General features: G+C 37.8%; 1 protein-coding gene and 1 long non-coding RNA gene across 2 annotated transcripts in view; one reads left to right on the forward strand and one right to left on the reverse strand.

Annotated features, from left to right (window-relative positions):
- Window positions 1-588: 588 nt before the first annotated feature.
- Window positions 589-18326, reverse strand: part of LOC145936641 (uncharacterized) — a 36811-nt gene continuing 19073 nt past the window's right edge. Inside the window, exons 2-3 of the long non-coding RNA XR_014425424.1 lie at window positions 969-1357; window positions 589-637 (exon numbers count right to left, since the gene is read on the reverse strand). This is a non-coding gene — a long non-coding RNA (uncharacterized LOC145936641). The remainder of the gene's footprint in view (window positions 638-968; window positions 1358-18326) is intronic.
- Window positions 9625-17028, forward strand: LOC145936582 (uncharacterized). Its single transcript, XM_083038927.1, has 3 exons — window positions 9625-10864; window positions 14557-14738; window positions 16267-17028. The coding sequence occupies exons 1-3, from the start codon at window positions 9997-9999 to the stop codon at window positions 16483-16485; spliced, it is 1269 nt and encodes a 422-aa protein (XP_082895053.1). The 5' UTR covers window positions 9625-9996; the 3' UTR covers window positions 16486-17028.

Genomic DNA, 18326 nt, shown 5'->3' on the forward strand with positions numbered 1-18326 from the left:
ACGATCTCACAAACGGGTGCCGAATATCGAATGCAATCATCGCGAAATTGAGAAAGTGGTTCATCAGATCTCTTCTCAAAAAGCATTTTTCACTGAGCCTTTTACGCTAATTGCGACGCGACGTCTCACCGCAATTTGCGAGATGACAGGCCATGAAATCCAAGAAATCCGATAGCTTGTTACGACTGTTACTTGATTACGTACGCGCAAACACGTTTGTCGACTCGGTCATTAATGTTGGATAATTGCTGGACGAACGATTAATACATATCACGAATTGAACTTGTCTTCACGCATCTCTCTTATCCTCAATTCTTTGGTTCCTTTCGATTTTTGTGCTTTCTCCAATGAAATTTTCGTATCTCTCTCTTGTATTATATATTATAAATCTTTCTTTAAAAAAAGTAAAAACACGCCAAATATGTAAAAAAGTATTCACATTTGTATATGACAAACAGAAGTTTAAAAAAAATAATAAATTAGGCATATGTGTGCGTGTATATATAGAATTATTTTTACTTATATTTATATTACTTATATTTTATATTTATTTGGCGTTTTTTTACCATGAAATAAAAGTTACACTCACCGGTCGATGCGCAGCAGCGGAGTGTAACTACGTTGAAACTACGTTGATCTATAACATAAATATAAGATTTCAATTATAGCAGCGTTCACACACAAAATAATTTATATTTCAAGCAATTATTATATCAAATAAAAAAATCGATATAATGAAAAAATAAGAAATAATAAGAAAGAAGAGATATTTAATAAAATAATTATATATAATATGTGAAATAAAAACTATATTTTTTCTTAAGTATAAGTTTTCATAAGGTATAAAAGTTTTTTTCTCTAACTCTTTCATCATCAAAATAACTAAACCAAATAAATATAGAGACAGACGTGCAAAATTAATAAGAAATACTATAATATAATAAATATAAATAAAATGAATTATTTACCCCAAGGTTGCTCCGCCGTCGCCTGATACCTCCTATAGGTCTCCTCCTCCTCTCAGGCTGTCAAGGTTTCTCGTTCGTTGCACTCGCGCACTGCACTAATTCGCGACAAAATTGTTAATGACAATCGCGCACAAATCATCCGCGATACTCTGACTACATTTTACACGACAGTCGCGAATTAAGATACGATGAACCATCCACGATACGAACGCGCGATACTTTATACGGCACTCCCGAACGCGGATGCGCGACATTTTACATAGTATTTCCAAATTAAGACGAAATTGATCGAAAACGTTCAAAAATCATTTGGGCACTTAGCTTCCTCTTCAGGATATCCTTTTCCTCTTTCAGGTACTGAGTCCTCCCACCAACGTCAAGGTATACACCTAATGGGAAAATTATATTATATAATACACACTTGCTTTTCTTATTATCACATTTTCTGCTAAGATTTTTATAATTTTTCATCAGTATTGCTTACAAGAGAGTAGAGAAACAGAATTTAAAGAATTCTCCAATTATTTATATTAATTAATAAAAAATTGATATATGTATCCGATAATCTGTAAAACATCTTCTAAAATTATCTGTGTTGATAATAACGTTTAAGAAATGGAAAATATAAATATAACTTTCTGAAGCATTAAAATGATCCGACAGCAGCATAATTTTCTCGGCATTTTATCGCAACGGTTACATTGAATGTTTTAATCCGGCATGGCGCGACTCAATCTAAACACGCGATAAATCTTCGACACATCGGCCTAAAAAGCGCCGAAAAGTAACAAAACCTTTTTACGTCGGGCGGAAGCGGCCCTGCTAAGTGGTAGCACGATGAGGCGAAAACGCGCTCGGGCGATTCCATTAAAGCGGATGCGTGCGGGACGCACTCACTCTACAAGAGATATTAATGATTTCCCAAAGCTCTCGACTCGTGTGAAAACTTTGATGAGCCTATAATCCGTCGTTATGACCCCAGGAGCGATCTCGCACAGGCGTGACGTTCGAGAGCCACTTCTTAAAAGGGCTATTATCGACAAGTGCGAACGGCTACTTATGAAGACTGGCTACTTATCCTTGACGAGCAAGAGAACTTCTGTTCGGCACGTCTTATGAAGCGCCGCGAATGTAACAGAACACGTGCCGCTACCAACTGGTGTCGATATTTTCTGTTCTAGTATTAATTTTTTTTCGGAAATTTCTTTTTAAATTGTAAAATACAAGACGACGAATTAATATTTTTCTTGATTAATTTTAAATTTTAATAAATTGAAATTAGATAATCAAAACAGAGAGAGAAAGAAAGAGGAGATAATAATCAAAGTGCTTGGATAAATAAAATTCTGTAATGAAATTCTACATTAATGTAAGATCAATAGTTTTAAGACACTTTTTAAGAATGTTACACTGAGAAAATTTTCTCTTAGAATTTACCCTGAAAATCATGATAATCGGGGGACAATATGGTATGGAAAGAATTTTATGAGAATTTCTCTGATTAATATTTATCACAATAAAAATAATAATATCTATCACAACAAAATATGCTTGATTAATTTTACTAAACTGCATAGTAAAATTAATTAAATTTTATATTTTATTGTGATAGATTTTATTATTTTTATTGTGATAAATATTGATCAAAGAAATTCTCATAAAATTCTTTCCATACCATATTGTCCCACGATTACCATGATTTTCAGGATAAATTCTAAGAAAAAATTCTCTCTGTGTATAATATTTTTAACACATTGTTATATAGAAAATTATTGTATTTCTTAACGTAGTTATATTATTCAAAGAGATGCTATTGCGTCGTGCATCTCGCTTTATAACAAAATCGTTTAAGAGGAAGCAGAGAGGAAGTTATCGTCAGCGCGGCGTTTTTAAGACCGGAAGTCCGCGAACGAAACAAATGAACTATCGGGGCACCGCAAAACTCGAAAGGCGGATAGGAAGAGGCGGGTAGGAGGCCAGTTAAGGGCTAACAAGTATATAACCACCGATATACGGCGCCTCTCGTGACTCTCTAACTAGCCGCGCATGGCGAGCACGTGTGGAGGTGTCGACTGCGCCAGAGGCGCAAAGACCCTTATCCTCGGCCGTGACCCTTCCCGTCCTTTCACTTCCCCACCCCCTTCGCGACGCTCCATTTCACGCCGGACGAAATCGGAGCGAAAATATTTGGGCCCTACGTAATTGGCCACGACGGGTGACTTAGAACCACGCGCGCTATATCGCCACCCTCAATTTTGTTCCGTTTGACTAATAAATTGATCGTGCGAGACAAAATCACTTTTGCGAGGTTTAGAACTGACAGCTTAGCATTAAATTTAATTAAGTAAATTTTTCTTCTTTGTCTATATCATAAATAAAAATATAATTTATGTAAAAACAGAGAGGAAAATGCTGAATCAAATTTATTTAATTTCTCAAAAATGATCCTTTTTTAAGTTAACATGATATTTTTATAGAATAATTTTTTTGCGTAAGTTTTTCTCATCACTTGAAGACCGAAAAATTATTTATTAAACACAAACAATCACCGTAATTTGACGCTAATTTAAATTGAAATGGCTATACAACTGTAATGGCCAATATAATTATACAGTTTATCCTCGAATATATAATAATTTGATATTTTCGGGCGTAATAATCTTTGATAACTCGCGAGCAGAAATGCAAACTGCCACGGACGGAGCACACTTTGAAAGTCGCAGCGTCTTAAGGCAGTTACTTGAGGATTTCGCGAGGGTCTTTGAAGTTTCGGTAGCGGTTTTCCTCGGGTGTATTCTAATTTTACGAGCCGGTGGCGATGAAATTGGCCAGCTCGACGTCGCGCTCGCTATCGCGCCAGTGGTCAACTGTCAAACCGGCCGGGGATAAGCCGGGGCGCATAAACCGCTTAAAGGGGAGAGAAGGGGAGAAAATGAAATTTAATTAACTGAAACAACGCGAAATTATCGGACATTACGCGCTATCCGCTCGACGCGCTTCGTTTACCGCCATTCATACTTGCATGTGATTGTGTATATACATATAAATCTCGTATATAATATGTATGTTATATATTGTATCAACAATTATTTTATACATATATCGTCGAACCGATGGTTGCAGATTTACAATTTCTAAGCTTAAGTTCAATCTTTCATTATTTATTAATTAAATTCTTAAATGCTAAATAATATATTAAAGTAATCTCTACAAGAGCGAAGAAATTTCTAATTGTTATTATTATTTGCATTAAAATTTTAGATCCTGTTAAAGACTGAAGAGCTTAATTAAAAATGCTTCCTTTGCGATCCTCATACAAATCGGATACCGTCGATTACGAATAATTTTAGTTAACGATCAATCGTGAGTCTTAAATCCCCTATATTCCTTTCGTGACCATTAATGTAATGTACATCTACACGATGCGATGATAGCAGGGGTGGAAGGGCAGAGGTGCGGGGTGCGTTAAACGGCAGAGAGAATCGGTCGGTGAACACAAGAGATGCTTCGCGGAGGGAAAGGGCGAGAGAAAGAGATGGGACAGGAGGATCACAGGGAAGGGAGGAGAGAGATTGGAGGGAGGATTGGATGGGACGTGCAGGTTCGCCAATATACAAAGGGGAGCCCGGAGATTACGATCTTTCATTCGTTCGCTCGTTCCAATTATTTTGTCCAATTAAAATATCGATTTTCTCCCCCAACGCCGCGACTCTCGCGAATTCGCCTTTCGCAGTCTCCCTCTCCCTTTCCGCCTCCGCTCGCCTTTTCCTCCCGTGCCGCCCTCCATACGGTAGCATCGACCGTACCCAACCCTGTGATTCTTCCTCTTCTCACCCTCGCTCATCCTGTTGTACAGCCACCGCTTTCTCTCCGTCATCACTCTCCTCTCTATTTTTCCTTCCTTTTCATTGCTTTCTCTCTTTCTCTTTCTTTGCTCCTTCCCTTCTTTCCATCTCATTCTCTCCTCTTTCTCCCCCTGTTTTCACCTACACCATTTTGGCTCCAATATTCAATTATTGGCTACGCGAACGTTCGCGAATCGCTCGCAAAAAGCGGGAAACGAAGTCGCTTACGGTTTCTGCGTGCATATACGAACGGGCGCGTGTTTCACTGCCTCCTACTGCTGCCGTCTGACTGTGCGACCAAGAAAAGAGAAACAGAGAAGCAAAGAGAGAAACAGAGAGAGAGAGAGAGAAAGGAAAAGGGTGAGTTGGGGTAGGAGAGGTGAGACGGCGCGTTTCCTGGCAGAAATCTGAAACAAACGAGCAGTGTTCCGTCCGTCGTGGCTTTCCGTGCAAATGCGATCGTGCACTAGGTTCGCGGAATGGGCACGGTATTCGCTGTGACACGCAATGCTTCAAAGAGCCCAATCGAGTCAGAGGTACTTAAATCGAAACGCGACAAGCGCAGAATGTACTCCCGCGAACAACGAACTCGCGGGGATTACGAGAGATGCAATCTTCCCGCCGTTCGATGCTGAAATCCATGAAGAATGAGAATGGCTTGCGATGCATTTATCAAACAATGCTTTTTGAGCATTTATCTCGATAATTGCACGTAGTATTTTTGACAGGAATAAAGTAACTATCTATATTAATAAAATAACATAAAATATAAAATTTCGCTCCCTTAAAAATTAATGTATTATCATATATTTAATATATCATATCATAGTATAAGTAGTGATTTCAGTTATAATTCTGAAATCTCATTGTCAAGAATCATTTAGTAGTAGTGGCTAATTTTAGTGATAGTAAAATTTATGAGTGTTTTATTGAAAATCATTTGTTAAAACACTCATTAATCTTCGGTGGAATCTTGTCTGATTTGATTTAATAGAATATGTAATAAAGAATATTCTTAAGAAGTTCTTATAAAAAAATATTTTCTTGACTTTTCCTTGTGTATAATGTTAAGATATTTTAAAAACATATTTGGCTATAAATTAAATTTATCAGATTAATTAATAGGTACTTTATTAGATTACTTAATAGATACTTTGTTAAAGATTTTTTTATCGTAATGATCTTACTATTAATTATAAAATCTTGTTATTTCCAAAAATAAAATACTGTCTACATATTTTAAAATTCATGTATCTCGGCTACAGATTTTTTTCCAACCTGCTCGATATATATCATCGAAGTATAAGTGGCGCATCAACGGCAAAAAGCGCGAGAGCGCGCTCCCATGACCATATTCTTTTTTTTTCCAAAGAGAAATTAACCCTCTAAACGGCTATTAGAGGCGAGCGGTGAGCGTGCGCGTTCTCTCTGAGAATAGACGATCTAATTCCGTGGATGGGAGGAAGCGAGGAACGAGCTGATGGAGCAAGGCGAAACGAGGAAGACGGACCACCGTGATTGCAATTTTAACGCCAATTTGACTTGAATCTTTTCTGCCCGAAAGAAATACTGTTTTCATGCTCAATATAGCGGCTCGCTAATAATTAACGGCCAGCTCCTGGGACTTTACACGTACAGGGTGTCTCGATATCAAAATCCATGACTGTTGAAAGTTTCTTAGCTATTCATGTTTTCAGAAACATTTGCATCATATTGCATCAATTTAAATTTTATAGCGTATGTAAATATTATTACACACAGTATTATATTTATATTAATTTAGACTGAACTAAATTTAGTCTTATTTCATATGTCCAAACATTATTCGCAATAATTATTGATAGATATAAAAATATGAAAGTATAAAAACATTCAAATGTTATTTAAAAAGATAATCAATTATATAAAATTAAATACATATAATGAATAAATAAATCTCTTGTTTTCTTTACAAATTTTAACACATTGGCTAATAAAAAGTTCAATTTCTTACATTAACACATAAAAGAATTAAAGAAAAATCAATTGCTTTCAATATTATACTAAATTTTATATAATTTGCTAAAGAGAGTATCATTTCTTTAAAAAGCTTGCGAATGCACATTTGATATACAGAAGTTTGTTTAGAGAAAATGGCGAGCGTTTAAGCAAAATTCTGCGATACACCGAGTACGTGTACCGAGTACATCTTACGGTGCTAGCGGGTGGTCCTCATTATGTCGGGTTCCCCACAGCTTACCCGTCCTATCTATTTAACGTATCGTTTGCCTTGGTAACCATCCAAATTAGCTCATCCTTCTCTATCCCGCGGCAACGGCATCTTTCTCGACCTCGCTCTTGTCCTCTTTAATTATTGAAAGGACGATGTTTAATAACGACGATCCGACCGTCACGGTGTGCTCTAATAGAAAACACTCGTTTCCTGTGAAAGATTACATCGTAATGGCGAATCGCACGGTAACCGATTTATTTAGGAGAATATTATCAGGAAGTAATACACATTTCTCTCTGACACTGTGTGTTTGTTGGGCAAATAATTTCTAAGAATTTTGACAAAATCGATATAATTTGTATAAGTTTGATTCGAAAATTCTTAGAAAAGATATACACATAGATTCTGAAAATTTAAATATCTGAAGAGTACTTTAGTGAATACTGCGATTATTTAAAAAAAAAATCTAACGAAAGGAGAACGCAATTATGACCTCGCCAATCGGACACACAAATTTATCTTGAGAGTAAACGGAATGGATATATGCTCATGAAAGCGAATTCAAAAATCAATGGCCTGTAAACATTAATGCCTCGAGTAACGAAAGATAGCGAAATGCTTTGTTACTTTGGGAGTTTATGAATCTCTTTATTGCCATCACGATTTCTTCTCAATTGCCGAGTCTGCAGTTAGCATTAATATCGCGCTGTTAGTCTACCGATTTAGCTACGGGGAAAGTTAATCGTGAATCGTCTTCCGACTATCTATACCTTCGTTATGTACAATACGAGTCTGTCATGATATCGACTGTCGAATAACAATTTCTCAGAAAGGCAGTTGACAGTATAAAGACCAACTCAACAATGAATATCTATTTCGATTCTATATATTCAGCTTCATTAAACGTCTTACACTACGTATATTAATTGATCCGCGAGAGACAATCATGTATATGCTTTATGCTGAATATCTTCTACAGACATTTTATTATTCGTATTAATAAACTTCGTCTATGTTCAGAGTCTCCATCAAATAGACAAACAAACAGATTTTTGTCTAACGGAGAGTTACGAATAATGTAACGGTGTAACGATATGAATGTGTTCGCACTGGTAAGCGATATGTTTTTGAGGTTTGACATCGATTCTCTCTGATAAAACGGTGAAAATAGACACCGCGCGGATTTCCGCACGATGAAATTTACGGCTCCAACCAATTCCGCGAAAATGGAAGAACGTCCGCGAGGTTTTATTCGGCGGTGCAGTGTTATATCGGCACCCCTATCGGGACTCATTTGTTTTTGCTTATCGCAAAGTTACGTGACGGAGTCACCGTAAATATGACGGACGGGTGCGCGACGATGGAATCTCCGTCAGAACAAACGAGCGCCACGGACGAACCCCGAAAATCTCCCGACACGCCGCGACGCGACGGCTCGATTTAGGGGCTGAACGTCGAGAGGGAAGTCTCGAGACTGAGAGGGGTTGATGTTCGACTGCGAATCGATATACCTATCTATCTACCTGCATGCGCGAACAAACCGTATCTCCCGGACTGGAAGAGATGGCCGAAATTTCAGAATTCTCATATTTTTGCACCTCGTATATGCGATCATGATTTAATCCTTTCAACCGTGATATAGTGCATTGTGTATCTCTCGTTGTCAGCCAAACGTGATTAATATAATAATTATGAATTGAAATATTGTAATTGTCGTACCAAAATTATTTAGGTAATTAATGCAATATAATAAATTGCTTATTAAATTAAGAAATAATATGATAATTCTTTAATTTTTTAAATAAATTTTTGCCCAATTTAGTAATCACAAATTCAATTTTGATTCAAGTTAAAATTTATATATTTGAAATTAAATCGTGAAAAAAAGTTTTATTATTTATTTCTTTTCTAACTATTAATTCAGCAAAATTCTTCTGTTATTAGTGTTATCTTGCGCCAACATTATTTTCATAACTAAATTTATTATCAAATAAGAAGAGAAATAATTTGTCGAAATATTTATCATTAATGAAATAATACACATATCGGACATATTTCTAAAAATATTTTCGAATGTTTGAATAACGTTCTTCGTTGATCCATATATTATCTCTTCGCTTTATCGTTTAATATACGTAACAACAATTGAAAACTATCTCATCCGCACTCTTAATTTTTTTTTTCAATCTTAATCACCCCGCCTAATTGCTCAATTGCACTCATTACCGTCTCCGACGTAGTAAAGCAAGTGGCGATTAAATCTCTCCTTCCCGTCGCGCTCCCCTCACCCCCTTTCCGCATCCCTCTCTACTCCGTGACGGCGCGTCGCATTTGCACGAGAGAAACTTATCCCTCTCGGCACAAAAATCGCTGTATAGATAATTCCTGTTCCTGGGTCCCCAGCTACGGGGCGGAGCATCGCGAGGAATGCCCCTGTTACTAGTTTCCAGCCCCGTTGGTAGTTGCCAGCCCCGTTCTGATCCTCTCCTTCTCATTCTATCACTCGCATTTCCCACTCTTGCAGGAGATCTCTCTTGTTCTGACGTACGTTCAACCCCACCACGAACACCCGGCCGGAGGCAAAAAGAAAAATCAGGGCGGTGCTGGCTGAACGGTCGGACTCAGTCCACACGGAGAGCTCGACTTGGCTGGAGGCTACCGGAGCTGACGGTCAACGATCATTGATCCATGAAAGCTGTCAAACGTCGGACATTGTTCTTGGAGTAAACGATGTGTTTCGCGCGCGTCGTCTTCCGGAGCTGACCGCTGGCGAATTCGAGTAATTTGCGAGTTCGTGAAAGATTATGCGCGAATCAGTGAGGATTGCTTTGAAAAACAGTGAAGCACGAGTTTTTTAATCTGTCGCGGATGAGCGAACGAGCTCTCGTTCAGACATAAAATATCCGAACATTGTTATTGCAAATCCGAGCAGTGTTAATCGACACAAAACGTGCCCGATCGACGTTCGAGAATGACAGTAATAAGGATGACCTCGCCGGTGACGCCTGGATCGACCAGTCCGGATTCGTCAAACGAGGCTCAGGCGCTGCAAGCAACCTCAAAACCGACTCATCAATTGAGTTTCTCCGTCGCAGCCCTGCTGGCGCCCAGGAAGACGTCGGAGTCCCCGGTGAAGCAGGATGCTCTCTTGATGTCATCCAAGTCATCATCGATCGTCTCGCATTTGCCGATTCGACAGGAACCTCGCATCAACATTTCGGTGCCGAAGCATCTTTGCGATTTGAAAACATCAAGATATACTTCATTTTCGTCACCCAGTCAAGAAACTAGATTGAGCCATTGCGTTTCTCCTCACAATGCTTCGGATTCGGGGACACCACCAAGGTATCCCGAAGTGATCGATTTCACTTGCAGTATCGAATCACCCAGCAGACGATCGACCTCCGGTAGCGTAGACTATCGAGTGCATCGATCTACTGACATCAGAACCACTCCGGAATCCGTGATAGGCTGTTCCTCGTCTCCGAAAATCATCGGCAATCATCAGGATGCTGGCTCGCAATCACCTACTAGCAGTTCTCATGGTGAAGTTCACTCGAGGTGTTCAGAGACGGACGACATCGAGGAAGACGAGAGTAGACTAGTGGACGTCGAGGATCTTCAGCATCATCCGTCTAGTCCAACTCCCGTTAGACCAACTCCAGCCTATCTTGGCGGTTTCGCCACTCTCGATGGTATCCCCGGGATTCCGCCTAATTTTCACCCTGCAGTCTGGGGTGGCGGACATCAGAATGCAGCTGCGGCCGCTGCGGCTGCAGCAGCCGCAGCTACCGCCACGTTCTTCCCTGCTCACTTCTCTCATCATGCTCCTCTGAACGGTGAGTGTCAGCCTTTACTTTAATATATTTTTTAAACATTATTCTCGCTTTAAATGCTAAAATAGCTAGTCGATTTTATTTTGATTTTTAATTTAATTAAATGTTTTAATTTATGTTAATGAAATATATGTGTTAAGGTGAGAAGATAAAATTTGAAAAAGAATTCTCATTTTTCTTCTTTTATATCCTTGGTAATATAGTTTCTCAAAGTAGCGTTATTAATTTTCGATCGTTCTAGTGTTAATTTCACAAAGTGCGACGACAACTGTGTTTGGGATAGTCCTTAATCTTTGGCGGAGTGCCAATCTCCCTTGTATTTCTCGGCAGATTCTTTTCATGGTTCATTGGCTAAAGCGATTACGCGGTTACAGGCGCGGTTTACAGACGACGATTTCTCGCTGCTATATAGAATCCAGACAACTTTACTCCTTATTGATACATAATATCGAACGTGATGATATTCTGAAAACATAAGCCTAGCAAAAGAATATCTCACGATAATAATCAAACAAATGTGCTTTCTATTAACTATTTTACAACTCAATAATTTAATATAGCTTTTAACAACTTAATAATTAGTTTTTAAATCAAAGCATCTATCTGTAGCGCAAATAATTAACGCGATATATACAAACACACACACATACACACAGTGTATTTTTTAATTACGATTGCGAATAAATATTACTTCCAATGTTAATTAGCTAAGCGATTTACGAATTATAACAGACGACAGTTAAAGAAGCAATTTGCATCATCATTTTGTTTCGTCAAAGAACTCACTAGAAACGCAGGAGTGAACTTAACTACGTTTTGTTCATGGATTCTCTCTCTCTTTCTCTATAACGAAACAATGGATGATTATTGCAGAAAGGTGTCCCGAGACAAATCGAATAATCGACGAACGAAAATTGATTCTCTGATGGCCGCTTCGGCCGCTATTAAACGATAGCCTACCGTCGCTTGACGAACCGAACAATTCTCGCGTATCCTCGCTTAATCAGTGACTGTTGTAAAAGAGATTGTTATTTATGAATAAAATATTTATCTAATATTATTACGTAATAAAACTTGCTTGATGTTCTTTAAATATTTAATCAATTCAATTAATTAACCACTTCGTATTCATATTCGTGTTAAGTATTTTATAAAATTCTTTTTAATGTTTCCTTTTAATGGAAACCTTTTTAAATTTACAAATAATTTTTAATATGACAATATTGCATGAATTCTTGCTTATAATAACTTTTATAAAAACTTTGATTACAACATAGTCTGCACTACAACATAATCTATTGTTGTATCTAAAAAATTGGAAAGAATTAAAACAAATAAATTATACAGTTATAAAATAATAATTTTGTGGCCAGAAATAAAGATGGTTTTGCTTGTGTGCTTCTCTATTGTCGACATGAAAAATTCTAGAAGAGATCCCGTGTAGAATATACGCGCCATACGGGCGAAATGCCATAATTCTGAAATATGAACTCTCGTAGAGGGTACTTTCACAGATCGGCGCACCCCTTCAAAGTTTTATGCCACCGCTTCTTTTACCGTGATTATCCTAAATAAGTGATTCTATGCCGTAAGAAAATTTACTGGTACAAGCAAAGTACAGACAGTTTTATATCTTTAAGTAATTCAAATGTTGTTGCGAAAGAAAAAATATACATAGTACCTGTTTATATATATTTATATCTATAATATCCCCATATAACATGTATCGAGAAAAGAAATTTTAATTTTAGATGTTTTCAAGAAAGAAAGTAAAAATCATTAGCTTGCTGTGTGTCACATTGTGTTATAATACTAATATAATTTTCAAAATATACACACACATATGCATACACATAGAGTGTATATTTAATTGAAAAATATATTAGTATTATAACATAATGTGATAGCAAATCAATAATTTTTATCTATTTCTTCTTTAAAAACATCTGAAATTAAAATTTTTTTTCTTGATAAACGTGGAGCCTAACCAATATTCAAACGCAGAGAGATCAGACACGATTTTATCGAGAATGTTTATTCTCTCGATCGTTATGCAACGCAACAAAGGGCATCAACCATTCGATCCGTTCTTTCCTGTTTGCACTCCTGTTCGATGATCGTTGCATTCGTGGAACACGCTATCTCGGCGGAATCAGCTAATTATTTCGAATGCACATTCCCGATCGGTAGTCCCGGATTGAAATCAGGCCCCGCGTTTTTGGTGGCCCCTGCGACGCGGAGAGATCACCGGATGCCGAGACTAATTGGAACCCTTAGCGAGCGGTGAGGAACGTATACAAAGGACAATTCCTGAAGTAGGATCAAGCATGGCGCATACTATGGTGTTGTAAGTCCGAGTTGATGCGTAGAGAATCTCGGATGGAGGAATGAACGAGAAGAACAAGATGAGGAGAGAGATGAGTGAAGAGCGGTTCCGACGACGAATTTGAAATTCAGAAACAGCAACTGCCAAACCGACGACGACGTGGTCTTTTGTCTCGTCGGAATCTTGACTCGTTGTTTGGTACAGAAGCTGTTCACCTCCGCTCTACAAATCTGTCAATTGTGCCGAGACAAATCTCAAGGGATATAACCGATATATTCCAATACCGGACCTCTCTCTGTATTCCTTTCTGTCTTATGGTGGCTCGACACAATCCTCGATTATCTGAACGTATAGCATAGAAACAAACTTAACGATATTATCTGTGTATATGTGTGTGTGTTTAACTTTCTAAATATTTAAATATATACAAAATGTATCCGAATGATATTTCCTCATCAACTATATTTTATAGGATATAAATTAACGTTTATTTCGCATTTCACTGGAAAGCAATTAGATACTTTCATAAATCATTAAAGAAGGACACAATATTCTTATTTATATTTTTTATATTTATTTCTTCATGTATGATGCATAAGATAAATATGAGAAAACTTTTTATCTGCGTCATGCATAAAACTGCGTCTTTGAATTTTTATGACTTAATCAAACTTAAAAATCTCACGAGGCTTCTTCTCACCTCATATTCATAATGTTAATGTTTCAAATTTGACAAATTGATACTAATATAAAATCTGAATCTGTCTAAAGGGATTAGTATGCTTCTATTGAACAGGAGATCGCGCGATAACTACGGCTAACAAAATAACGCTATACTTATACCATCGACGAGAACACCGTATTCCCTAGCGCGCAATTAACCGACACGATGCCGATGCTGCGGCGCGTCTTTTTCTAAACCTAAACGAAGCACAAGCGAAGAATACCAAGCTCACCAACGACGCCTTCCTTCGCGCGAGCAGGCGTTACGATCGGCGCTCTTATGCGAGCGCGGTAGCCGCGGCCGGGCTGTGTAGAAACAATTCGCGGCCGGAATTTTGCGGTCGGCCGGCAAAAAAGTAATGAGACCAGTTTGCGGCGCCGTTCCGACGGAAAAATTATGAATTGCCCCCTAAAAAGATGCGTTTGCCCTCGCCGGGCTATTCGAGTCCGTTCGAGGCCGACAAAAACGGGACACATTGCGGTCTCCCGGTCCTTTCCTCCGTTAGGCTACCTATCCCGCGAAACACCTTCTCGCGGGAGGACTATCTGTGTCCGTCAGTTTGTTCATACGAGCATAATGTTCGTCGCTGTTCCCGTGCACGACATGCACTTCGACTGAAAGCGTGTTTCTTTTTTTTTTTTCCAGAGAACGGCGAGCCGGCTAAGATTAAGTGCAACTTGAGGAAGCACAAGCCTAACCGTAAGCCCAGAACGCCTTTCACGACACAGCAGTTATTGGCCCTCGAGAAGAAGTTCAGAGAGAGACAGTACTTGAGTGTCGCTGAGAGGGCAGAGTTCTCGACGTCATTGCACCTTACGGAGACACAGGTAAAAGTCAATCTCGTATCAAAATGTGTATTACTTAAAATGTGCATAAGTTGTGTAATGAAATGTTAAATTTGACACGTATTAGAATGTTTTAATTAACAACGATGTTTGTTGCGTATAAAATTTTTAAGTATGCATATATATAAATATTCGCTGATAAAATACAAATGGAAAACTTTGTTTACCGCCTCAAGAATCATTTGCTAAGTGATTTTTCTAATCTTTCACGCGAGGTGTACGATTACACAACTTTGCACAGATGTCTCTTAGCACTAATTAGCGAGTAGGCTATTAATTCGTTCGATTTGCCTAGTGTTTATTCTATAAACAACTTAAATTTAAAGATGGTTTATTGAACTGCAGTCGGAGAGGAATATTTAACGATTCGAGAATTGTAAATTCCTCACTTATTACGCAATCAAATTAGCACATTAGTATCCGGGCCGCGTCGCGGGGATCATAATTTCTTCGAAGAGAAACAGCGGCCGATCTGTGCAGCATCCGTTAGGATTTCAAATTGACAACTCCCCGGCACTTTCCGCATTTTTCGACACTTTTATTTCTTTCGGGCCCGAGTGCCATTCACGAGTCAAAACAATTCGCGCGTGTCTTTCAGAGCTTAGTTATGGCCGCGCGGCGTTCTGCCAGATGCGCGGTAATTAGTACACATAAATGCGCGCTATCCGAACCGTCTCAGTACAGAGGGGGCAAAGAGAGGTTGGTAATTTTATTAATAGACTACAAATTGCCTGAAACACGCTCGTTCCGCGATAGCACGCGATGACCGACCAATTATCTCCGGCTGAGATCCCGATTCTCTGGCAGCGATTTCCGAAACGCATTTCGCGTGCGTATATATACGAACGCGCATCAGTCCCGCTTCGTAAAGATCCGACAACAACGGCATCGATTATTCGATTAAGATAGAAACGGCGATAAAATTACGGCGAGGGGTGTAACGGTTTGTTTATAGTACGCAGATGTACGTCATGATTATTATCGCGGATTATTTTTGTCAGTTTCTTCTTCTCGACTTTATCGCGATGTCATCGAGATGTCGTTTACCAAAATAATTTCCGAAAGTGACATTTAGATAAAATTTTATGTGTCCCCTTCCACTTTATTTTAAAGACTTTGGTGCCACGAATGTTCGAGCCACGGATTCCGACGAATGAAAGAAGTTATATACGAAATTATATGATGCCATAAAACTGACACAATTTATTTTCATTTCAAATTAATGGAAATCTTGTGTCGAATATATTTAGTCGATATTAATATTGATATATAATTAGTAAAGACTATCGATATTCAGCGATAAATGTTACAGACTCGAACTAATTTTAACTTATAAACTTGACTGCTTGAAAGCCGCGACTCGATGTAAATCATTACATCCCGAATGATTACGAAATCTTGTTGAAACATTCGCGAACATACGAATAACTAAATCTCGCATTAGTTATCATCTCGAAACTCATCCTCTCCAAACACGCTGCTATAAATTTACATTGATTTATTGTTGCAGGTAAAGATCTGGTTTCAAAACCGACGTGCTAAGGCGAAACGTTTGCAAGAAGCGCAAATCGAAAAGCTGAGGATGTCAGCCGTGAGGCAGCATCATACGGCGCTTTACGGCTCGCATCCAGGACTTTTAACTCCCGCGGGACTTTATCCCGTAGGAATGTTGTCTCATCCCGGCTTAACACCTCATCACGCGATCACCCAGCATCCCGCAAGGCAATGAGAGTTCGAGCGTTTATACAATAGCGGTCATAGAAACATGTCATCGATTCATACCTTCCCGAATGATTTCGACTATGCAAAAAAAAAAGATTTAAAAATCACGTGATTGTAAATCACGCGTTGCAGCATTGCAGTAGAAAACATTTTTTTATAATAATTGATAATCGAATTATTTTAAAACGATTTCGAAGAGAAAAATGTCATATAATTGGTTTCACGTTTTCCAGTATTAATTTAAAGAAAGAAATAAGGTGTCCGTTGAAAAATTTGTGCTTAAGCTCTGTACCAATATCGTTTGTCATTGTTTTGAAAAGGTTAGAGAAGCTGTTGTAAATAGAATTGTAAATATTACTGATTATGTTAATCGCTTTGTACATAAACATCCAATGAATTATTCGAGAAATGGGGTTACATTTGCATCGTACAGTGCAAATATTGAAACAAATAAATCTCGATACTTCGGAGAAAATTCTTTTTCCAATTTTGTATAAATGTAAAATAAATATGAATAGAAGAGTTTATTTAATAAATTGTATTATCATAACCAGCAGAGTTTATTTCCCCCACTATCATTCCCCGAGATCCCTTGTTTTCTATTTTGCTAAAAAAGGTATAACTGATTAGAAACCTGAATTAGAAATATAATATATATATATATATATATATATATATAAACTTAATCATTAATTAATATATTATTTATTAATGTTTACTAATATATATTAATTAAATATACTAATTAATACATTATAATATATTATTTTTCGTGAAAATCGAATTAGATTTCTGTACTATAATTCATACTATAGTACTAGAATATTTTATAATAACATTAATTTAATAATTTTGAAATCGATTATTTTTAATAGTTTGACTAAATAGATATTATTGTGTACACATGTCTTCTCATATTCTTCGCAAACCGAAAATTTCAACTAAATTTAGATTTTAATTTTTTACAATTTTGAAAAATGTTTAATATTAAATATATAATTTTAATATAAGTTTTTATTAATAATTTTATAACTAAGTCTTTCATTTTCGTCGAATTTATCAAGGTATCATCAACGAAGGGAAAATCAGTAGCGAAACATCGTGCGTATAATTGTGCGACGGAACCTATCTATCTTGCGTTCAGCTGCAGACAATAATTTACCATGCTACAATATACTGAAACCAGCAGAGAGAGAACGCGTCCATGCCCTTGTCTAAGTTTGAGCACCTATGTGAGATTCGCACGGATCCTCCCGACGTACGACGGCGATTACGCGAACGCGATTACGCAGTATCCAAGAATGGCGTCTCTGTGCGTTATATGTCGTTGGGATAAATTAGCCGTGGCAATTAGTTTCGGAATCAACTTCGCCGGGTGGTTGGCGCCACCATCTTGATTGCGCTCGAAGAAGAATCTTTAAAGACAGTAGCCAGCACTGTTTGCCGAAAGGTCCGCGTCGTTCGCGCGGGCTAATTAGCGATGCCCACCGAGATATCGCCGACGTACGCTAATAATACCGAACATAAATATTCCGAATTTTTTCGTCTGCTGGCCCGTCTGCTCCCTCTCCTCTCTTCCCCTTGTAACCGCTTTTCATTCGCCCGAACAGTCGCTCGCAATATATTATTTTTGCATTAGTTAATTGTATCTTTGTCTATCCTTGGGCACTCTTGGAGCATTCGCGGCTTAAAAGATTTATAAGATCAGGCATTTATAAGACTTGTAAGATTAAATAGATACTTTAAATAGAAAGTAAATTTATGAGTCAGAAAGTCGTGGTACTGCATTATGAGTCGCAACGGGGTCGAGTATAAATATAGACAGAGATAAAAAATTTAAATAAAATA

The sequence above is a fragment of the Prenolepis imparis genome, unplaced genomic scaffold, assembly GCF_030444845.1.
Source record: "Prenolepis imparis isolate NDT839.2.m4 unplaced genomic scaffold, iyPreImpa1.0 SCAF_1, whole genome shotgun sequence".
NCBI lineage: Eukaryota > Metazoa > Arthropoda > Insecta > Hymenoptera > Formicidae > Prenolepis > Prenolepis imparis.